The 25,500-nt window shown below is 41.3% G+C and overlaps 1 protein-coding gene across 1 annotated transcript in view; it reads left to right on the forward strand.

Moving 5' to 3' along the window:
- Window positions 1–12,681, forward strand: part of DCC (DCC netrin 1 receptor) — a 1,008,503-nt gene extending 995,822 nt beyond the window's left edge. The window contains exons 28-29 of the mRNA XM_069745998.1: window positions 11,181–11,323; window positions 12,005–12,681. Coding sequence (XP_069602099.1) covers window positions 11,181–11,323; window positions 12,005–12,094 — 233 coding nt within the window. The 3' untranslated portion in view covers window positions 12,095–12,681. The remainder of the gene's footprint in view (window positions 1–11,180; window positions 11,324–12,004) is intronic.
- Window positions 12,682–25,500: the final 12,819 nt, after the last annotated feature.

Here is a 25,500-nt window from a genome sequence, read left to right on the forward strand (position 1 = left end):
ATCCCATACAGGCAATGTTTTTAACGGACACATTGGAAAACCTTAATAAACCTTTAGGATTATTTATAAGTGATACGTGTCTACAGCCCAGAATTCTCTTATGAAGACATCAGCTGCATTGACTAATAACTGTAAAATGATATTTATAGTGAAAACAACCTGTATAGGTTTATCCACCTTAAAAAAAAAAATCATGAATGCCTTCAATTTTTTTTAAGGACAGGGCAAAAACGTGTCTTCTTTTTATCGAATTTCTGGAAGGTTGGCAACCCTTTAACTTGGTGGTCATTGTACGACCGGGTTACAGGGTTACCAGATGTACAGTGGTACTTAGTATAACCTGGTGGCCCAGTTTGGTCAGCCTACTTTGTATAACTTGCTCATTTATACCTGGGGACCCGTAGAAGCGCAAGCACAGCGCAAAACGGCCGTCGTCCTTGTTCTCCCCTGCTCACCAGAGCTTCGGCTCCGTCGTTCCCGGCCATGAATTTTATCTGGATGTATTGCTAATAAAAGTTTCGTATTTCAAGAAGACCAGTGAGTGCCCTCATCTTCTTTTTCATGTTTTCATTTATACCTGGTATTACCCGGTACTGGGTCTGATATAGCTAGCATTGGTTACTAAATACCCCCGTGAGCTGTCGGCCGACAGCAGTGCTTGCCCCACGGATGGTAATCTTTCCAAGCTGTGTTTGTTTTCACAATGGCTGATTTCCTCAAGAATTGGATGTTATATATTGGCAGCCTACAGTCTTCAGACCAAATGGCAGCACAAGCTCATTATGTATTTATTCCCCGTTTCACCCCCCGCTGCGTACTATCCTGCTCCTAGTAATTAGTTGGGATGACAAGCGAGCGTTCTTGGCACGCGAGCTGCCGCACAAGTGGAATTAATTCCCTTACTTGCAGCGTCTTTTGCATTGTGACATTTTACTTTTACCGACGGAGGGGAGATGATAACCGGCGACGCTGCAGTATTATATTAACCAGGCGCCGATCCTCGGGATCTTTCGCTGCGGCGATGCCCCCCTTGTAAATGTTACCGTGTAGAGGACTTATCTCGTTATTTTGCCCTCCGAGCGCTTTGCACTTTGCACAATTGCACAATTAATTTGTTGCTAGCAGGTTTGCTGACATCAGCATCAGAACTAAATAGGACGAGCTAATAAGTGATGAAAAAGCACGCCTGCGATTATAATAAAAAGGGTATTATCATCGTTAGCGAGACGGCTGCCAGCGAAAATGCTAAATGCTCCGATTTGCATATTTTAGCTGGGATTTATGCCTTCGTAATGCATTCAATAGAGTCAATGGCCATCATTTATCAGAAATGTCTTACAGTAAAACAGGCTTTATGGCCCACAGCAACCAATCAGCACTGAGCTTTCATTTTACTACAGCAACCAATGAGAGCTCAGCTTTAATTTTACAAAAAAAACCAATCAGAATGTACCGTTAAATTTGACTATAGCAACCAATCAGAGCTTACCTTGCATTTTACCACACCAACCAATCAGAGCTTACCTTGCATTTTACCACGCCAACCAATCAGAGCTTACCTTGCATTTTACCACACCAACCAGCTTGTGACGTAACTTCTAACTTCCAACCAATAAGAAGCTGCGGTCACAAGATGGCGCCGCAGAACGGGAGCATTGCCGAAAAAAGGTGAAGTGTAAGACCGGGGGGCTGGGACCTTAGTGTAGTAGCCAGGGCCGTATTTAGAGTTTATGTTGCCCTTGGCACTTTTGGTGCGGCCTCCCCCACTGGCGAGTATGAGTAAGGCTGGAGTTACACTAGCAAGGAATACGGACGAGTGCTATGCGAGAAAAAAATCGCATCACACTCGGACCAGTAGTAATCTATGGGGCAGCTCCCATCATCGTTTTTTTTTCTCGGCCGTATTATCCGTGCGAGTGATTTCACTCGTATATCAGTCGAGACTTGCCAATGCAAGTCAATGGGTGCGAAGAAAAAAATCGTACAGCACTCGCACCATGCGAGTGCTGTCCGATTTTTTATGCACCGCTGTCCTTTGAAAAGCCGGCAATTCATGTCCAGTTTACAGTAAAATCTCACTTTGAGGCTATGTGCACACGTTGCGGATTAGGCGTAGGAATTTCTGGTGCGGATTCTGCCTCTCCTGGCAGAAAACGCACCTGCGGATTTGTCACGTTATTTGTGCGTTTCCGCAGCGTTTTTTGTGCGTTTTTTCTTTTTTCCGGATTTGCTGCGTTTTTTACCCCTGCGGTTTTCTATAATGGAATGGGTACAAAAATGAAGTTACATGCTACTTCTTTTAAACCGCAGCGTTTCCACAGCGGATTTTCTGCAAAGTGTGCACAGCATTTTTTTTTCTCATTGATTTACATTGTACTGTAAATCAATTGCGGATCTGCAGCGTTTCTGCACCGCAAAAAACGCTGTGGATCCGCAGAGAATCCGCAACGTGTGCACATACCCTGACAGTTTAGAATAGAAAAGATAGAATAGATATATATAAACATAGAAAAAAATATATATATATATATATTTCCTGTATATATATATATATATATATATATATATATATATATATATACTGTATATTACGCACATACATACATACACAGGGTGCCGCCTCCACTTCCTTCATTAAAGTCCCCAGTGCCTGCAGCGCAAACTGCGCATGCCCCCCCAAAAAACAAAAAACTTACAGTGGAGGCGGCGCGCGGAGCATTGAGTGATGGCTGGGAGGCATTTGTGTCAGGGGGGAAAAGACATGCCCCCCAGACAAACTACAGGTATGAGGGGCAAGTTATAAAAATGAATATTTTAGCGTTGGAAGGGACCCCAACTAAAAGAGCCACCTTGACAGAATGCAGCATTAGCGCTACACAAGGCGGCTCTTTTCCCTTTGAAGAGACACTGTCACCTGAATTTGGAGGGAACAATCTTCAGCCATGGAGGCGGGGTTTTCGGGTGTTTGATTCACCCTTTCCTTACCCGCTGGCTGCATGCTGGATGCAATATTGGATTGAAGTTCATTCTCTGTCCTCCATAATACACGCCTGCGCAAGGCAATCTTGCCTTGTGCAGACATGTTCTACGGAGGACAGAGAATGAACTCCAATCCAATATTGCATCCAGCATGCAGCCAGCGGGTAAGGAAAGGGTGAATCAAAAACCCAATAACCCCGCCTCCATGGCTGAAGATTGTTCCCTCCAAATTCAGGTGACAGTGTCCCTTTAAGAAACTCGTCCAAGTTTCTCGCATGTGTGATCCCGGCCCAACTCTTTATGTACCATTTTATTATGTTTATTACTAAACATCGGGCTTGGTATTATCTATCAATATATCTGTCTATCAATATGTCTGTCAGATCCATCTATCGTCTGTCGGATCCATTATCCATCTATCATCTATCTATCTATCATCTATCTGTGTATGCAAACATTATTCTTCAATTGAGTTTGTAAAAGAAGAGGTTGGATAAAGAAATGACATCACAGTTTTTTTTTTGTATATATTTAGCTTACAAAAATACATAAATTCACATGAAAAACGCGGATTTACTCAGCGCCCAATCAGCAGCGTTTACTGACCGTTGGAGCATACCCCAATATATCTGCAAAAAGGAAATCACTTTTTTTTTTCCTTTGCAGAAGCAAACTTTCAATTAGCTTTATTTAAAGTGGCAAAAAAAAACGCATGCAATGAAAAAACGCATCAAAAACGCATCAAAAACACGGGTGACCTGCCAGTGACCTCAGATGCAGATTTTACCGGAGTCAAATCCTGAACAAATACTGAGCATTCCTGACCGTGGACACATACCCTTGGGCGTGGCCGCGACCAATCACAAGCCGCTACGTCTTTGAAAGCCATTAACGCGCTCATTTTTAAAAATGAGCGCGTTAATAGCTTGCGGTGACGTCGCGGCTTATGATTGGTCGCGTGGCCGCGACCAATCACAAGCCGCTACGTCTTTGAAAGTCATTAACGCGCTCATTTTTCAAAAATGAGCGCGCTAATAGCTTGCGGTGACGTCGCGGCTTGTGATTGGTCGCGTGGCGGTCACATGGGCGGCCCGCGACCAATCAGAAGCCGGGACGTGATTCTCAGGTCCTAAAAGCGCTGATTTTGAACAACGAAGCCTGCCGGTTACCCGCGGACTCACCAGGGGCCGCCGGAGAGGTAAATATATCAATATTTTTTATTTTAATTCTTTATTTTACACATCTCTATGTATCCGATACCGATACCCGATACCACAAAAGTATCGGATCTCGGTATCGGAATTCCGATACCGCAAGTATCGGCCGATACCCGATACTTGCGGTATCGGAATGCTCAACACTAATGACGAACCTAATTCTGTGGATCATGCAGAAAAAACCCTGTTGGCCTTGTGTCAAGGTCAGGAAGCGGCAGAGTTATACTGCCAAAAATTTAGAAAATGGTCTGTGCTCACTAAATGGAATGAAGAGGCTCTGGCTGCTATTTTCAGAAAAGGTCTTTCTGAAGCCCTTAAAGATGTTATGGTGGGCTTTCCTACGCCTGCCGGTTTGAGCGAATCTATGTCTCTAGCCATTCAGATTGATCGGCGTCTGCGCGAGCGCAAAGCTGTGCACCATATGGCAGTATCCTCTGAGCAGAGTCCAGAACCTATGCAATGTGATAGGATTTTGACTAGAACAGAACGGCAGGAATTCAGACGTCAGAATAGGCTGTGTTTTTACTGTGGTGATTCTGCTCATGTTATTTCTGATTGCCCTAAGCGTACTAAGAGAGTCGCTAGGTCTGTTACCATTAGTACTATACAGCCTAAATTTCTCTTATCGGTGACCCTGATTTGCTCATTGTCGTCCTTTTCTGTCATGGCATTTGTGGATTCAGGCGCTGCCCTGAACTTAATGGACTTAGAATTCGCCAGGCGCTCTGGTTTTTCCTTGCAGCCTTTGCAGAACCCTATTCCTTTGAGGGGTATTGATGCTACACCCTTGGCCAAGGATAAACCTCAGTACTGGACACAGATGACTATGTACATGGCTCCGGCACATCAGGAAGATTGCCGTTTTCTGGTGTTGCATAACCTGCATGATGTTGTTGTACTGGGTTTTCCATGGTTACAGGAACATAATCCGGTGCTGGATTGGAAAACTATGTCGGTGACTAGTTGGGGTTGTCAAGGGGTACATAGTGACGTTCCTTTGATGTCAATTTCCTCTTCCCCCTCTTCTGAGGTCCCTGAGTTTTTGTCGGATTTCCAGGATGTATTTGATGAGGCCAAGTCCAGTTCCCTTCCTCTGCACAGGGACTGTGATTGTGCTATTAACTTGATTCCTGGTTGCAAGTTCCCTAAGGGCCGACTTTTCAATCTGTCTGTGCCATAGCATGCCGCCATGCGGAGTTATGTTAAGGAGTCTTTGGAGAAGGGGCATATTCGGCCCTCTTCGTCACCATTGGGAGCGGGTTTCTTTTTTGTTGCTAAGAAGGATGGCTCCTTTTGACCCTATATTGATTATCCTCTTCTTAATAAGATCACGGTCAAATTCCAATACCCCTTGCCTTTGCTTACTGATTTGTTTGCTCAGATTAAGGGGGCTAGTTGGTTTACTAAGATTGACCTCCGAGGGGCATATAATCTTGTTCGTATTAAACAGGGTGACGAATGGAAAACTGCATTTAATACGCCCGAAGGCCATTTTGAATATCTTGTGATGCCATTTGGGCTCTCTAATGCTCCATCTGTGTTCCAGTCTTTCATGCATGATATTTTCCGCAATTATCTTGATAAATTCATGGTCGTATATTTGGATGATATTTTGATTTTTTCCGATGATTGGGAGTCTCATGTGAAGCAGGTCAGGATGGTGTTCCAGATCCTTCGTGATAATGCTTTATTTGTGAAGGGGTCTAAGTGCCTATTCGGAGTTCAGAAGGTCTCTTTTTTGGGTTTTATTTTTTCTCCCTCGTCTATAGAAATGGATCCTGTTAAGGTCCAAGCTATTCATGACTGGTTCCAACCCACATCTGTGAAGGGCCTTTAAAAATTTTTGGGCTTTGCTAATTTCTATCGCCGTTTCATTGCCAACTTTTCCAGTGTGGTTAAGCCCCTTACTGATTTGACGAAGAAAGGCGCTGATGTGACGAATTGGTCCTCTGAGGCTGTTGAGGCCTTTCAGGAGCTTAACCGCCGATTTACTTCTGCCCCTGTGTTGCGTCAGCTGGATGTTTCTCTTCCATTTCAGGTTGAGGTCGACGCTTCTGAGATTGGGGCAGGGGCCGTTTTGTTTCAGAGGGAGTCTGATGGTTCTTTGATGAAACCGTGTGCTTTTTTTTCCAGAAAGTTTTCGCCTGCGGAACGCAATTATGATGTCGGCAATCGGGAGTTGTTGGCTATGAAGTGGGCGTTTGAGGAGTGGCGACATTGGCTTGAGGGAGCTAAACACCGCGTTGTGGTCCTGACCGATCATAAGAATCTGATTTACCTCGAGTCGGCCAAGCGGCTGAATCCTAGACAGGCTCGATGGTCCCTGTTTTTCTCCCGTTTTGATTTTGTGGTCTCGTATCTTCCGGGATCTAAGAATGTTAAGGCTGATGCCCTCTCTAGGAGTTTTTCGCCTGATTCTCCTGGAGTCCTTGAGCCGGTTGGCATTCTTAAGGAGGGGGTGATTCTTTCTGCTATCTCCCCTGATTTGCGGCGGGTGCTTCAGGAATTTCAGGCTGATAGGCCTGACCACCGCTGTCCAGTGGGGAAGCTGTTTGTTCCTGATAGATGGACAAGTAAGGTTATTTCTGAGGTTCATTGTTCAGTGTTGGCTGGTCATCCTGGGATTTTTGGTACCAGAGATTTGGTTGCTAGGTCCTTTCGGTGGCCTTCCTTGTCGCGCGATGTGCGTGCTTTTGTGCAGTCCTGTGGGACTTGCGCACGGGCCAAGCCTTGCTGTTCCCGCGCTAGTGGGTTGCTTTTGCCTTTGCCGGTCCCTGAGAGGCCCTGGACGCATATTTCCATGGATTTTATTTCGGATCTTCCTGTTTCCCAGAAGATGTCTGTTATCTGGGTTGTTTGTGACCGGTTCTCTAAAATGGTCCATCTGGTACCTTTGCCTAAGTTGCCTTCCTCCTCAGATCTGGTTCCATTATTTTTTCAGCATGTGGTTCGTTTGCATGGCATTCCGGAGAATATTGTCTCTGACAGAGGTTCTCAGTTTGTCTCTAGATTTTGGCGGGCCTTTTGTGCTAGGATGGGCATTGATTTGTCTTTTTCTTCGGCGTTTCATCCTCAGACTAATGGCCAAACTGAGCGAACTAATCAGACCTTGGAGACCTATTTGAGATGCTTTGTGTCTGCTGATCAGGATGATTGGGTGTCTTTCTTGCCGTTGGCCGAGTTTGCCCTTACTAATCGGGCTAGTTCAGCTACTTTGGTTTCACCTTTCTTTTGTAATTTTGGTTTTCATCCTCGTTTTTCTTCTGGGCAGGTTGAGCCTTCTGATTGTCCTGGTGTTGATTCTGTGGTGAACAGGCTGCAGCAGATTTGGACTCATGTGGTGGACAATTTGACGTTGTCTCACGAAAGGGCTCAACGTTTTGCTAACCGCCGTCGGTGTGTTGGTCCCCGGCTTCGTGTGGGGGATTTGGTTTGGTTGTCTTCTCGTCATGTTCCTATGAAGGTTTCTTCCCCTAAGTTTAAGCCTCGGTTTATTGGTCCTTATAAAATTTCTGAAATTATTAATCCGGTGTCTTTTCGTTTGGCTCTTCCAGCCTCTTTTGCCATTCATAATGTTTTCCATAGATCTTTGTTGCGGAGATATGTGGTGCCCGTTGTTCCCTCGGTTGACCCTCCTGCCCCGGTGTTGATTGAGGGAGAGTTGGAATATGAGGTTGAGAAGATTTTGGATTCTCGTTTTTTGAGGCGGAGGCTTCAGTATCTTGTCAAGTGGAAGGGTTATGGCCAGGAGGTTAATTCTTGGGTTGTTGCCTCCGATGTCCATGCCGCCGATTTGGTTCGTGCTTTTCATTTGGCTCATCCTGATCGGCCTGGGGGCTCTGGTGAGGGTTTGGTGACCCCTCCTCAAAGGGGGTACTGTTGTGAATTCCGCTCTTGGGCTCCCTCCGGTGGTTGTAAGTGGCACTTTTGTGAGTTCTGCTCTTGGGCTCCCTCTTGTGGTTTCAAGTGGTATGGCTGCTCCTTGGAGTTAGCTGTCATCAGCTGCCTCCACTTATCGTCTCTTCTGCTCGACTATTTAGGCCTGGCTGTTCCTTCAGCCAGTGCCACTTGTAAAGGGTTCCTGGTTGGATTCACATCTCTTTGGATTTCCCTGTTATCCTGACCAGTTCAGCAAAGCTAAGTTTTTGCTTGCGGTTTTCTGTTCACAGATTGTGGACTTGTCCGTTCAGTGCTTTCTATGTTTGTCCAGCGTTATCAGTATGAATTAATTCTGTCTTGCTGGAAGCTCTGGGAAGCAGAATTAACCTCCACACCTTTAGTCAGGTGTGGAGATTTTTTTGTAAACTCTGCGTGGATTTTTGTAGTGTTTTATACTGACCGCACGGTATTCCATCCTGTCCTATCTATCAAGCTAGACTGGCCTCCTGTGCTCATCCTGGTTTCATTCTGTGTATGTCTTTTTCCTCTCCACTCACAGTCATTATTTGTGGGGGCTAATCTATCATTTGGGGATTTTCTCTGAGGCAAGATAGTTTTCTTGCTTCTGTCTTTAGGGGTAGTTAGCTCTTAGGCTGTGACGAGATGCCTAGGGAGAGTTAGGAGCATTCCACGGCTACTTCTAGTGTTGTGTTGAGCTTAGGGACTGCGGTCAGTACAGTTACCACTTCCTTCTGAGCTCGTTCCATGTTGCTCCTAGACCACCGCATCATAACACGTCCACCACCATACATCCACAGCTTACACACGTCCTCCACCTTACATCCACAGCTTACACACGTCCTCCACCTTACATCCACAGCTTACACAGGTCCTCCACCTTATATCCACAGCTTACACATGTCCTCCACCTTACATCCACAGCTTACACAGGTCCTCCACCTTACATCCACAGCTTACACACGTCCACCACCTTACATCCACAGCTTATACACGTCCACCACCTTATATCCACAGATTACACCGGTCCTCCACCTTACATCCACAGCTTACACAGGTCCTCCACCTTACATCCACAGCTTGCACAGGTTCTTCACCTTACATCCACAGATTACACAGGTCCTTCACCTTACATCTATAGATTACACAGGTCCTCCACCTTACATCAACAGATTACACACGTCCACCACCTTATATACACAGCTTACACACGTCCTCCACCTTACATCCATAGATTACACATGTTCTCCACCTTACATCCATAGATTACACACATCCTCCACCTTACATCCACAGCTTACACACGTCCTCCACCTTACATCCACAGCTTACCCACGTCCTCCACCTTACATCCAGAGATTACACAGGTACATCACCTTACATCCATAGATTACACATGTTCTCCACCTTACATCCACAGATTACACACATCCTCCACCTTACATCCACAGCTTACACACGTCCTCCACCTTACATCCACAGCTTACCCACGTCCTCCACCTTACATCCAGAGATTACACAGGTCCATCATCTTACATCCATAGATTAAACAGGTCCTCCACCTTACATCCACAGCTTACACAGGTCCACCACCTTACATCCACAGATTACACAGGTCCACCACCTTATATACACAGACCCAAATACCAGAGGTGTTTGCACCTCTACTCCCAGACAAAGAATGAAGCATTGAGCTGCACTTTTACCCCAGCCGGCACCTCCTGAATTGGGGGGTGGGAATAACTAGCTCCCCATCTCATGTAATAATTTCTAACAAACCTGGACCCATAAGATGGTCCTATTAACCCTCTCAGCGCTTCCTATCCAGGATTCTGCCAGCTTCTTGTTTACAATCTATATCCTGTTATATCACGATGTGAATTATTCCTGTACTGTGAGAGCAATGTGTGCATTATTTATAGTGTGACATCACTGTGTGCACTATTTATATAGTGTGACATCACTTTGTGCATTATTCTTGTACTGTGAAATCACCATGTACATTATCTATGTGCTGTGACATCACTGTGTGCATTATTTCTATAGTGTGACAGTACTGTGTACATTGTTTATAGTGTGACATCACTATGTGCATTATTTATATAGTGTGACATTACTGTGTACATTATTTATGTAGTGTGACATCACTGTGTGCATTATTTATATAGTGTGACATCACTGGATGCACTATTTGTATAGTGTGACATAACAGTGTGCGTTATTTATATAGTGTGACATCACTGTATGCACTATTTATATAGTGTCACATAACTGTGTGCACTATTTATATAGTGTTACAAAACTGTGTGCATTATTTATATAGTGTGACATCACTGTGTGCATTATTTTTGTACTGTCATCACCATGTACATTATCTATGTGCTGTGACATCACTGTGTGCGTTATTCTTGTGCTGTGACATCACCATGTACATTATCTATGTGCTGTGACATCACTGTATTTGCGTTATTCTTGTGCTGTGACATCACTATGTACATTGTCTATGTGCTGTGACATCACTTTGTGTTATTCTTCTGCTGTGACATCACTATGTACATTGTCTATGTGCTGTGACATCACTGTGTGTGTTATTCTTGTACTGTGACATCACCATGTACTATATCTATGTGCTGTGACATCAATGTGTGCGCTATTCTTGTGCTATGACAGGGCTATGTACATTATATATGTGCTGTGACATCACTGTGTGCATTATTCTTGTACTGTCATCACCATGCACATTAACTATGTGCTGTGACATCACTGTGTGCAAACGCATCATCTATATACTTTGACATTACTGTGAACATTATTCCTCCACTTTGACGTTACTTTGCGCATTCTTCCTTTCTTGTGAATTCACTGTATATGCTTAATCTACCAATTATAATTTTTTTTTTTCACAATTCCTGAAAAAGATGATGACTTTTGCTATATGGCCCCATGATTACTTCCTTACGCATCTGAATTTTATGAAATATTTTGAAACTTGGAAAACTTCTCTGAATACATTTTCTTTGACAATAAAGTGAAACGATAATTGAAGAAGTACAGCAGTTTCTCATTCTCTTCTTTTTTTGATTTTAGGGTCCAGTTTACCCAAGCCGCAAGTGAAGACAGCGTCATTGGGACTGGCAGGAAAGGCAAGATCTCCGCTGCTCCCGGTGTCAGTGCCCACTGCTCCAGAAGTATCGGAGGAAAGTCATAAACACACAGACGACCCTGCCAGCGTAAGACCCACTTCATTGCTGGAAACGTCACTGACGTAGGAATATAGCATTGATCACTTCGTTCACGCTGCTCATTGTCACCCTCCGCTCAGTGATCTTTCTAAGACCTAAAATCAAAATGTGCAGTCATAATAGGCCCTTACTTAGCAATGGGCCCAATAGACTGTATTCTACAGGGTGGGCCATTTCTATGGATAGACCTGGGTGGGCCATGTATACGGATACACCTAAATAAAATGGCAATGGTTGGTGAAATAAACTTCCTGTTTGTGGCACATTAGTATATGGGAGGGGGAAAACTTTTCAAGATGGGTGGTGACCACGGCGGCCATTTTGAAGTCGGCCATTTTGGATCCAACTTCATAAATGGCCCACGCAGGTGTATCCATATAAATGGCCCACCCTGTACAAGAGATCGCATGAAAAATTATTGTTAGGGATGGAGCAGTATCACAGATTATATATCAGGGCAGAGAAAGTAAAAGTTTCACCTCCTTCATTGGCGTTATCGACAAGAATGAGTTGGAACGTGTAGGAGAATTTTATCGATTGACATTTTATTTTTTGACCATTTAGCATGATTATTGAAAAGAATTTAAATAAGTATTTAAAAATAGGAGGATTATGAAAAAATAAAATAATAGTTTAAAAAATATATATATATATTTGTTGTCTTTACAGGTATACGAGCAAGACGACCTAAGTGAGCAAATGGCAAGCTTGGAAGGTTTGATGAAGCAGCTCAATGCTATCACAGGCTCTGCTTTTTAACTGCATCTGAAAAAAAAAAAATTAACTCAATTTGGCGGCGGCGGCGGGGCCTGGAAAGCATTGCAGAGCAATGTGCTTTAGTTCCCTCTGAATGGCAGCCAAGGAGTTAATCGGACAGCCAGGAACGTTGCAGCATACCAGTGTTTTTCGCAGTCAATCGTTGCCCATGAAAACCAATGGACAGACCCACAGGCCTTTTCCAACCACGGATTTAATACTTGCAAGAATTCTCCCGACCGACCTTCGCTCATTGACTCATCTCCACGCAAACGCTTTATCTGTTCCTTGTGTCCGCAGAAATCAATGTAAGGATTTTGTGTCAAAGGTTCTTTTTTGTTGGAAAGATGAAGCGACGCTTCAGAGGCTGAAAACGTCGTCATGTCAGACCCGCTCTATCATTTCAGCCTCGAGATATATTTATTGCTAAAATCAAAAGTATTCTCATCCCATGCTCATTATTTCAGCGTTTTAAGAAGGGTGTTGTATTTAATAATTTAATATTTTTTTTTTTTTTTTTTACGCTAGTTGTACATTTTAGTTTAGGTAGAGATTTTATTTTCAGCATAGAGAAATCTTATAGCATAGACAAAATGTAAAAAAAAAAATCACAAAAAGAAATGTAAAGAATCGATTAGTTCCATAATTATGATGTACAGAAGATGGAGAAGGCGTTGCATCGGATAGTTCTCCGTTACGTTAAGTATTTTTTTTCCATTTTAAGAGGCAGAAGAACCTCCGACGATACCAACGATACTTGCCACTAACTGGTTCGTTGCTCAATTACTTTGCCTAATGGCTCATGCGTGCAAAGGAGGTCTGCGCACTTGTGCGACTCTCTGAAGGTCCATAGGACTCCATATTTATCAAGAAAGTAGGAGTAAAGCTTCTAGATGAGAATACCTCCTGTAGGAAGTCAAGCTCTCTGTCAGCAGTTAGGCTAAACGTCCACAGAGCCCAAATAAAAAGAAACAGCAGCCTTTTTCCAGCACAAACAAACAACAAAACAGCCCCTTCAAAGTATTTCAAAAGTCTCACCCATTGGGTTTTATATCCACCTCTCAGGGTCTGTCAGAGACTCTCCACCCTTAACGGTCTTTTCCTTCTCTCCAAACATCACATACACTGCTAGCCCAGCTGCCTGTTATTAGATGAGCAAACCCTGGGCTGGAGGGTATGACAGTGACCTTCCCCACCCAGGTACTTTTGATCGCTCCCAAATCCCAGTCCCAAAATCCGGTCTACTAAAAATAATCCTCTGAGTAACCCATTATTACTGGTGTACTTTCTTCCGGGACTTACATCACCGAGGCCAGCCACCTCGGTGACACACACCTACCATCCAGTACTTTACCTCCTGCTTCCCTACACTCCATACATGAACCAATTTTTTCCTCTTTCACCAATATGGAATTCAACAAGGAAAAATAATGCTTCTGTATAAAACCGAAGATGTACAGGAAAGTCTTTATGCATATCGATAGGACCCCTATTATGTCTCTGAAAGAAATGAAACCATAGGATATTGTGTAGTTTAAGCCCCTTCAGAACCTTTTGAAGATTCTGTAAAACTTTGGTATTCCAATACCCAACCACATTGCTTTTTCAAAATGTACCTGTACCTGTAAAAATGTCAAATGTTAAGGAAGTCGGAAGTAGTACTGAGTTCTGTAGCCTTTCTTACATATGTTGGAGGCGGTCTAAGAGTTATTTGAGAATTGACCCCTTTAGGTCTCTAACACTTGGTCACTTTGACATTGGTACGCTTCTACTTTAATATAATGATACAAAAAAAGGCAGAAAATGACCCATCAGATTCCACGTTGGGGATAACTGCTTTTAAGAAAGGATATCTTTGTAATATTGTACTGTATGGAAATATCGTATGATGTGAAATTGGACAGATGGCTCAACCATCTGCATGAAGCTTAAGGATGGCTTTACAATTTCAATATCAGCTGGCCATACAGTTCTTAATAGAAAACTCTCTATTCTTTTCATCCAAGTGTGCACGTGTTTTCAGTCTAGAATTGTTGGGTAACTCCTTCAAAAACAAAGGATCAGGCTTGTTAAAATTCAACACGACTAGTGTTGAGCGATACCGTCCGATACTTGAAAGTATCGGTATCGGATAGTATCGGCCGATACCCGAAAAATATCGGATATCGCCGATACCGATATCCGATACCAATACAAGTCAATGGGACATCAAGTATCGGAAGGTATTCTCATGGTTCCCAGGGTCTGAAGGAGAGGAAACTCTCCTTCAGGCCCTGGGATCCATAGGGATGTGTAAAATAAAGAATTAAAATAAAAAATATTGATATATTTAACTCTCCGGCGGCCCCTGAACTCAGCGCGGGTAACCGGCAGGCTTCTTTGTTCAAAATCAGCGCTTTTAGGACCTGAGAATCACGTCCCGGCTTCTGATTGGTCGCGGGCCGCCCATGTGACCGCCACGCGACCAATCACAAGCCGCGACGTCACCGCAAGCTATTAGCGCGCTCATTTTTGAAAAATGAGCGCGTTAATGACTTTCAAAGACGTAGCGGCTTGTGATTGGTCGCGGCCGCGACCAATCACAAGCCGCTACGTCTTTGAAAGCCATTAACGCGCTCATTTTTAAAAATGAGCGCGTTAATAGCTTGCGGTGACGTCGCGGCTTGTGATTGGTCGCGGCCACGCGACCAATCACAAGCCGCTACGTCTTTGAAAGCCATTAACGCGCTCATTTTTAAAAATGAGCGCGTTAATAGCTTGCGGTGACGTCGCGGCTTGTGATTGGTCGCGTGGCCGCGACCAATCACAAGCCGCTACGTCTTTGAAAGTCATTAACGCGCTCATTTTTCAAAAATGAGCGCGCTAATAGCTTGCGGTGACGTCGCGGCTTGTGATTGGTCTCGTGGCGGTCACATGGGCGGCCCGCGACCAATCAGAAGCCGGGACGTGATTCTCAGGTCCTAAAAGAGCTGATTTTGAACAACGAAGCCTGCCGGTTACCCGCGCTGAGTCCAGGGGCCGCCGGAGAGGTAAATATATCAATATTTTTTATTTTAATTCTTTATTTTACACATCTCTATGTATCCGATACCGATACCCGATACCACAAAAGTATCGGATCTCGGTATCGGAATTCCGATACCGCAAGTATCGGCCGATACCCGATACTTGCGGTATCGGAATGCTCAACACTAAACACGACCAATCCTTTTTTCCTCACATATGACCAAACCAGTCCTACTGAAATCAACCCATCTGACAATATGTACAACCACTTAAAAATCAATAAATTGCATTTATCACCAATTTTACTAGATAATTCTTGGTTAAGTATTATCAAACAGTACAATACCCAACCAAGAGAACATTTTTCACCTAGGCATTATGCCAGCAGCATTGAATCTATTTGCAGTTGTCACCACCAGCGTACACAGATGTCGACCAAGGAGGAAGATTTCTGGAAAACAATTCTTTGACCTCAAACGTCCCTCTGGTTATGATTTATGTCTGGTGCTCGACAGTAGCGATGAAGCACAGATGAGTGGGTACAGGGCACTGTCTGTTATCTTCTTTATAAAATTGATACTATACATCATACAGTGACTACTGGCACACAGTATCGGAGGTTTCGCCGTTTTTCTGATCTTTACAACTAGTTACATCCAGTTGTGTCAAAAGTCAGATAAATTCTATTCCACCGGTTCAATTGGAAAAGTTGAGAAGACCAATTCCATCAGTAGCTGCTTCCGTTGGAGGATTCTACACTTAATTATTAGAAATCATTAATCATTTTACTTTTACATTAATTTGTTGTAAATCTCTTCTTTATCACATTTACTAGCTGCTATGTCGTAGGGTCAACTAAAACCCAAATGTTCAATTGACACCAATTTTGAACTGGCATTTAGCAAATTTCAAGGATGTGCTTGTGCAACACGCAAGTCTCCCCATCATACCAATGTTGTATTTAAAAGAGTTGTCCATTCTAGACGGTCCATTTTAATGCACCATATTAGGGAATAGAGGGAGAATAGGGAATAGAGGGAGAATCTATTGTTCAGGATTCTCATCTCTTGGCTAGATTGGAGAGTGGTTACAAAGAGCATCTCCTGCTCTGGAGGACCTGGCTGGACCGAAAATGTGGAATTCCCCTGTGGCGGTGCTGCATGAAAAAAACACACTTATTGCCAACTTTCCTTACATATTAAAGCCGATCACTTGGGTTCTAGCAGAGGGACATGTTATAATTAACTTATTGTCAAGAGATCTTTCTATAGACCCTCAAATACTTCATATAGCTCTATGATATGGAAACCTCACATAGCTTTCCATTACACATTGTTTTTGAAGGATAGTTCCACCTGGACGATGACAATTTTTGAAAAGGTTACCTGAATTTTGAGCAGTTTCCTCTTTTGCTCATGAGTATAATATTTGGATTATTTCTACCTTTTTCTTAGGTAGGTATCAGCCTCTAGAGGTGACCTATATCATCAATACATAACAGGGTTAGAGATGGAGTCTTGAGGGCGAATCTGTTCATGGCAATATCAATGCATATGTCTTGCCTATACTAGGGACTTCTACTTTTTAATATTTTTTAAGAAGGATGATTAACTTCCCATAATATTGGCCCTAAATTTCCCTTCCTAAAATAATTTATGGTAAATTGTATATAATGTCCCAACTTATATTGGCTTGATATGTATACTTAAAGGACTTTTTCAAGTTTTACGAAAGTGTTACTTACCGCTTCCAACAACCCCCCCCAATTACAGCACTTTGCCAGAAGCAGAAGCATCCACACAGTGGCCTCAGCCACTGAATGGTTGACCGAACATCAATTTTGGTCTCCACAGAGTCCATTGGGTTGGGAGTACTAAGTAGCACTTTTATTTATTTGGCACCTCCTTTGTTTAGAAGGCCCGGTGTATGGTCCTGTATTTGTCATTTCTCAACAATGACATCAGTCCAGACTCACAAATCAGAAGAGGTACTGACTCATGTCAGCAAGTGAGATAAGCTTCACAGGGCTCCAGTTTGGAAGCCACGGACGACAAACATGGCAGCTGGACCAGGGTCTTTTTTGCTCAACTCTCCATCGTGGCCACTGAACTGGTGTCTTGGGAATATTTTTGCCTTATTTTACTATGCAGATAATGGAAGACCACGTAGGATGTTTTCGAAGTCGGTTGGTGGAACTATCCGTTCAATACAATTTTTCTTACATTCCTGATAAACATTGTAACCACCATGACCTAACAGTATTGTAGATGACTAAGCTAATAAGGGAGCTACAGTAGCCCTCATTTAGGATGTCAGATCAGTATGGCATCTTACTGGCTTCCTCTACTGGAAAAAAGTAGAGGAACCACATAGAAAAAATGGTGGAAACGTCCACAAAGTACACAAAATAGAAAAAACTTTATTGTTAAAATCTACATACACAGGATAAAGACAGGGGCAAGACCGGACAAAGCGGCACAGCACATTACAACATCAAAGATGGGAGACCACACATGATGGTAAACGGTCACCAGCGCAAGTGCGCAACATAATCAATATAATAAAATAGCAGCATGTTAGCGTGACCTTACCTAATAACGTACAGACCAGACATGTGTGGGCTCCCACCCTCCCCGACGCGCATTTAGGAAGTAATACACTTCCTTCCTCTATGTGGTTGCTTATAGTGAAGTCTGGTGGGTCCTGATTGTCCCATTACTTGGTTGCGGATGCCTCGCATTGACTATGTGTAATTAATTACTTTCTATCATTATGAGGTACTCCTCCAACTTTGTGCGTTTTTCTGCTTGTTGGAAAAAAGTAGAGCATCTATGTACCTCCAATAGGAAGCACTTGTGAGATTTACTCCCTCTAAAAAAAGGCTTAGAATGAACATTTCAACCTCAATTTCTCCCGTTCTCCACAATCACAAACTTAATTTGCAGCTCCAAAAGTTTGCATCATCTCAGAACACGCGGAAATTTTGCAACACCTAGAAAATTAACCTAGAAGCGTCTAAATTATTTTGTAATTTATCATTGCATTGATTCATCTTTTTCTTTATGTGCAAAATTGTCTTTTTCCCATAGTGACTGATATAATATTTTTTGTCATTTTTATACTTTAGAGTAGAGTATTAGGCGGAGAAAGATCGGTTGCTATGCGGTACCTCACAGTTGTGCACATGTCATTGAATAATTAATCAAGACACTTGGGTTTTTCTATCTCTTTTACCCTTTTATTGTAATTTTTTGTGAGCACTGAATGTTGTAAACTTCTTTCAACCTGTTACCGATCACCCCACTTTTTTGTCCTCCTGCTTGTTGTATTGCAAGTTTGTACATGCTCCGATCATTGCTATACTATCGTGGGTCGTTTGTCACAGTATGCTGCACTCTTTTCAGAGCAAGGAGAGCAAAGTGGTATTAAAAAAAGACAAAAAAAAAGACACAAAAAAACATAAAAAAATAAAAACATTTTTTTATAACTGTAAAATAATTCTGCCAGTTCCAGACTTTGTGAACTGGTTTGGGCAAGGGGCGGGGTGTGCTTTTTTATAAGTATTATTTAATTTATTCTTTAGATTGTTCCTTTTTAGGTAAATTATGATAAAATTGTTATCCGCTATGAAATAGCTGAGCTTGGCTTTTGAAACTGATGTACATTTCTTATAGTATTTGTACAAATGTTTTCTTGGGCTCCAAAGTTCTGATTTTTGTTTTTTTATTTCTTTAATATTCTTGTAAGTCTTTATGAAGTATGAAATCAATTCACTAAAGATTATCCATTGTTTGGGATTTTAATTTGGTAAAAAAATAAATTTTTGTTATCCTTTGATTCTATGCTATTGGTCTATTCTACACTTTTGTTGCCTTCGTTGAGAACCTTTCCGTGAGCGTTAAAGTTAAAATGTGAGTCAACATAAGTTTTTCCAAAATTTCAAGAACAGTTTGCAAATTGGCCGCGTGCTTTTGCAGAGAAACAGTGTTTTTTTGCGTCATTTTTGGAGTAAAAGATTGGTTTTAGGCATTTCAATTTAATTGTCTTTTGCAACATTTTACCACCAATTTTTGGAATTATTTGAGTTTTCCTAATGATGTAGATCTGATTTTCATTATTCAAATGCTTTCAGCCAAGTCATCATTTGCGAGTTTGTCTCAAATTGTTCTGAAGTTCGAACTCATCAGACAAGATTCACATAGGTGGACACCCACACCAAATTAAGGTATATGCAGCTATACTCCACATTTGATGAAAATGACCAAGTAAATGGTTACCTTATTATGTAATCATGGCCTCCAAACAGTTTTAGGTCCACACTTAGGCCCATATTTATATAAATCAATTTTCTCGTGTCTTTCTTTTTTTACTTGTGAACTTTGCGCCAAAATCATTAGAATGTCGTACAATGTTAAGTTTGGTGCCAATTTTTCGCTCTTTGGCTTTTTATTTTGTGCCTTTTCACAGTAACATGTCTCACAACCCTTTCAATAAGCTTAAAAATAACATGTATTAGTCTTCAACTATGCAAAACATTAAAAATAAATGACCAATTTTGCATTCTGCTATAGTACTGGAGTAGCCTTATGAAAAATTAAGCAAGATTTCCAAAAAGTTGCAACATATCTATATAATGAAAACTATGTCCACATTGTCGAGCAAACCCCAAAAAGTGACATGGACTGAAAAGTGTTAAAATGACGCAAAAGCAATGCAAAAATTAAAATGCCTAAAATACAAACTTTTGCTCCGAAAAAAAAGGTGCAAAGTAATGATGACTATGGACCATAGTTGTTTTCTTTTCCTATATGCTAGGCAAGCATTTTAAGATACAGAAATGTTGTCCCCTTGAAATTTTATGTTGCCTATAGAGGAAAATATAGTGAATACAGACTCTTTGGGCACTAACATATTTAAACTGACTTCCATGAAGCACAGCGGAAACTCTTTGGTGAATTGAACATATTACTGGATGATGTCTTGTCCTATAAACTATTGTTTTGGTATATTTTTTTTATTTTCTTTATTTTTTCAATTTTATTTTGCGTCTTAAAATGTCTGAGTCTTATGAACCCTGAAAAAAAAAATGTTGTTTAAGAAATAAGAAAAGTAAAAAAAAAACATTTGTAAATACATGTCTCAACACAAGGTATTCGAGAACCTCTGTGTCGGTCCTACTTTCGGAAACTTGTGTGCGTTTTACTGGTTGTACATCTCTTTAAAAAAGAGCCAAGTCAGTTATTTCGGATACGAACCATCTCCAAATGGAAAGAAGAAGTAGTAGAATTTCTTGAATTGTTAACCAAATTAGATTAGTGATTGCAATATTTAAATGTCAATTCTGTTCTCCGAGAGGAAACTTAATAACTTCTAGTTTAAAATTGACTGTTTCTACACACAATCTTGGATACTACTTCAAGGAGAGAAGGGTTTTTTAATGCACTGTAGAACAGTCCCATCTTCATCTTTTTATAGAAATGTTACCCGATGTTGCATTCTTTTGTTTATTGAATAAAGTTTTGATACAAAACAATTGTATTGGTTTCAAATTGTTTTATTGCCTAGCAGGATATGCACGATATTGACGAATTTATAAAAAATTTAAAATTAATTTTTATTTTTATTTTATTTATTCACAATAGGGTTGTCTTGTAAAAGGAACGGATATGTTTAATGTACATGCAGTCTGACCAGTGGACAGAGTGGTGTAGAGAAGGAGGACCCTGAGCAGAAGGTTTGCTGGGAAAGGTTCAATATAAGATCTCATGAAAACTTGATTCCAGCTCACCTAGTTGCTCTATGCTCATCCACCTGGGGTTCTGACACCGGCATCGGCCTGGCCTCACATCAAGAAAAATAGAAAAAATTGGCGTCTGGCTCTACAGGGCTGGATTTTCCTTTTCTTTTTATCTTGCAAAAGAAAATATAGTGCATACAATATAAAAATTTACATGGTCGACATGACCCAGTCGACGCGTTTCGACTGCACTAAGCAGTCTTACTCATGACTCATCCAAGGGCTGATAGTTCGACTGCCTCCGTACCATGCAAAACTCACAGCCTCCCAACTTTTGGTTGGCCCACAGCTTTTGTATCTTCTTACAGTATAGTCTGTAGTCACAGTCCATGCTCCATACCATGACCGTAGCACATGTCTCCTTCTCCAGCCAGCAACAAAAGTCCTTAAGATAGTTCCTCACATCCAAACGATAGATATCACGGCTGTAGCATATGTCTCAAGCTCCAGTCGGCAATCCATCTCCAATCTCTATAGGCTATCTTTCCATGGGCACTAAACATGTATGTACCTATAAGGGCTATGCCAGTAAACGATACAGACACACTGGCCCTCATTGAACACAGTGGTTTTCCCATTCAGGGATGGCAAAAGTAATACAAAAGAACACCAGTGTCAGCTCAAATAGATATTACTCATTGGGAGTCACAAGATTGAAGGCTACAAAATCTATTGAAGAGCTAACAAGGTTTGACATGGATAGATGATGGTTATACAGCAACAAGCTTTACTGGTGACATTTTGCTGGTACTTGCAGCAGTCTGCTGGCAAACACTTCAGCAGCACTTCCTTCACTTAGACACAGTTTCAGTCTCCTTAACTGTGCGGTGGAGCACACATGCTCATTGCTGGTTGTGGCCACCTCTCTTGTCAGCATTGCAAGGGAGTAACTCTTTTCTAGTACCTTATTGTGTCTAATCTCTGCCCTTATAACAACTAAATTTAGCTCTGTTACTAGATACCCTCTTTATTCTCAATGATAAGTCTTTGTGCTCCCCTGTGTTGTGGCAAATCTCTGACCCAAGAGGGTTTCTTGGTCTACATCAAATGAAGTGCAGAAAAGACCTCTTTATATGCTCCTGTTTGGCTGTACCTAGTTCCAGGAGATGTTCATCAACTGGCAAGTGTTACTCACTCCAACTTGCTAGCTATCTGACTGGCAGACCTTTTCCTTTCTTCTGCACACAACTTGCCTGAACTCAAATATCACAGTACTCTGTGTACACATTTAGGTGACGTTGCAGACATGCCACTACTGATTCCATACTCCCTGTAAGGGCTTGCTAATGTGAACGCGTAACACGGCCAAATGATATCCAATATTTTATCGGATAGAACTCCATAGAACTCCAATGTTGGACCATGGGACAGTGCACACCTGCGATATTTTTCTCATGCCAGTGAGAAAACAATCGCAGCATGCTGTGAGTGCATCTGGATTACGCGCGCCCTTACAACTCTATGGGTGCATGTGAAACATCGGACTGCACTCGAATGTTGGATGTCAGACAATTCTCATTTGAGAGATGACACTCCGACAGAGTTTGAGTCAAGTATCATTATCATAATCGCCCGATTCTCTTGCATGAGAGAACCAATGGCCATGTGACCCCGGCCGGCCTTACTCAGCATTTTGCAAAGCAGCTTAGTGTGTTAACTGTTTATGGTCTGCATTCTTCACTTAAGACCTAACTCCTATTGCTTAGAGACACATTCTGGGCATGTTAGACCTAGGGCATGATGCCTACAAAATGTACCGATTCGCCATCACAAGTCTCTCTCTTCCCACATGCGGCAGTTCACTGGATCTGTCAGTCAGATGTTGCAGCATACAGATGAACCCATAGCAGAGTGGAAGAAAATAGCATTATCTATACCGGTGTTCCCCAACTCCGGTCCTCAAGAGCCACCAACAGGTCATGTTTTCAGGATTTCCTTAGTATTACACAGGTGATAATTGCATCACCTGGACAGGAAACAATTCAATCACCTGTGGAATACTATGGAAATCCTGAAAACATGACCTGTTGGTGGCTCTTGAGGACCGGAGTTGGGGAACACTGATCTATACCAACATATATTAGCATTATCATTGGTATTAAATAGTCCTGGACAGCTCACAAAGTAGTATCAGAGGTTTCCACAACAGTCTGCTAAATTTGTGATTTTAAAGTATGGCATATTCATTTTCAATCTCCATACATGCCATGAAATTTGTGGAAGAAATCCAAGGCTGACCTTCAGATTTCCTGCTGTGAATTTACAGTTTGAACCGTCATGGCTCTACATGCGGATTAGTCTCTGTCTATAAAGCTAATCCGTGTGAGTTTCCAGGCCGAATGTGTGTGAAAACTGCTAAAAGAAGTGACATCTTGCTTACTAAACAGGTTTCAAAAACTGTTTCTGAAATTTCCCCAAACTTATAAAAAACAAGGAAGTTTGTTGGTTCTTTAAGCACAAATTGTAACCTGCAATAGGTGTAAAACGCCAACTCTAATGTGAACAGCGCCTGAGACTGCAGCGCTTTCCATAATTTAACGGACGACAGAGTAGTTGTAGGTCACTGTGTTATTTGTTCGTCCTTCCTTGCAGAACAGAAATTTAATTAGACAAAACTTGTCAACAAAGTCTCCATATATCAAGTGTGCAATGAGGGAATGAAGACGTTCTACGCTCCTTATACTTAAGGGAGAGAAATAGGAACAGGACATATGGCTGAGGAGCAATGTGTCTGTAGCCGACAGAAAGCAATTTTTAGAAATACTGAACACACCTAGCCAGAGGGCAATGTTGCTCTGAAGTCAGCGACACTGACTTTTACAAACCAGTCCTTGTTAAAAAGATGGAAACATAGATAAATAATAGATAGATGATAGAGATATATAGATAATAGATAGATAAATAATAGATAGATAGATAGATAATAGATAGATAATAGATAGATAGATGATAGAGATATATAGACAATAGATAGATAAATAATAGATACATGATAGAGATATATAGATAATAGATAGATAAATAATAGATAGATGATAGATGGATAGATAGATAGATAGATAGATAGATCGATAGATGACAGATAAATAGATAGATAGATAGATAGATAATAGATGGATAGATAGAGAGATAAATAGACGATAGATGATGGATAGATAGATAGATAGATAGATAGATAGATAGATAGATAGATAGATAGATAGATAGATAGATAGATAGATAATAGATGGATAGATAGATAGATAGATAGACGATAGATAGATAGATCGATCGATAGATAGATAATGGATATATAATAGATAATTGATAGATGATAGATAAATAGTTAGATAGATAATAGATAGATAGATAATAGATAGATAATAGGTAATAGATAGATAATAGATGATAGATAATAGATGATAGATAATAGCTAATAGATAGATAGATAATAGATCGATAGATAAAAGATAGATAGATAATAGAGAGATAGATAGATAGATAGATAGATAGATAGATAGTGTCGAGGATGACAGCTGAGGGGTCCCGCCACTGATACCACTTTGTCACAGGTGACGTTAAAGAGATCACACAGATCCCAGTTTAGTAGGGGAACGCAACACCGCTGCTTCCAATCATGAGGACTATTTTGCAATTGGCTAGCAAGTGATGGACGAGGTCGCGTCTGCTTCCACTACTAGGACTGTAATTGGGGAACTAACAGTGAACCGAATGGAATACACTCCTCTGATTCCAAAGCATGAAATGTATATAGAGATACCAGGATACGATCACTGCTAAATCCACAATAACACAAAAAAAGAAGCCAATTAGACACCCATTACAGGTAGTGTATGGCTTTAGTGGTGCGGTTTACAGAGCAAAAGGAATATAGCTATTAGATTTTATATATTTAATCCACAAAGGTAGGCAGTTTTTATAAAAAAAATATATACAAAGATGATACAAAATGGGAACAAAACAATATACAATTGCATAAAATAAAAAGGAGGAACAAAAGAAAATTAGTAAACCCGATGTAATGGAAATGGCTCATTTGAAAAATGAAGCAAACTCACAGTGAACTATGACTTCTAGAATGAACTGTCTGTCCAGAAACGCATAAGGTGTTTTGCCCCTCCCCAATCCTCTGCTATCCCATTTTTTTTTCTTTGGATTGTGTTTGTCATCACAATTATTTAATAACTTAAATACATTTTTCAATTTTACTATAGATAATATTTTTTGGTGCCGGTTCCCTTTGACATTTTTCTTTTGGTTCCAGAATGAATAATTAATGACCCAAATTCAAGTGCGACTTTATTTTAACTCAAGATAATGCCCAAATACTTCCCTTGATAACCTCATGTGGGGGCTGATTGTGGCATGTGCTAGGTCTGCTAGAATTTATGAGATCCCTAATTTACAGGATGTCTTTGCCCCGGGAGGTCCCAGGCAGGAGATACTGTCATCACATTTCTTATCATGATTTTTACCTTTACATAGGGATTAAACATGGCCTGGATAGTATCATCTATCAGACCGTTATACATATAATATGAAAAAAGAGGCTGCATTCCAAAAAGTTGTGGTCTCTTTATTAGGTGTATGGGTGGATGTGTGGATT

The sequence above is a fragment of the Ranitomeya imitator genome, chromosome 1 (genome assembly GCF_032444005.1).
Source record: "Ranitomeya imitator isolate aRanImi1 chromosome 1, aRanImi1.pri, whole genome shotgun sequence".
Taxonomy (NCBI): domain Eukaryota; kingdom Metazoa; phylum Chordata; class Amphibia; order Anura; family Dendrobatidae; genus Ranitomeya; species Ranitomeya imitator.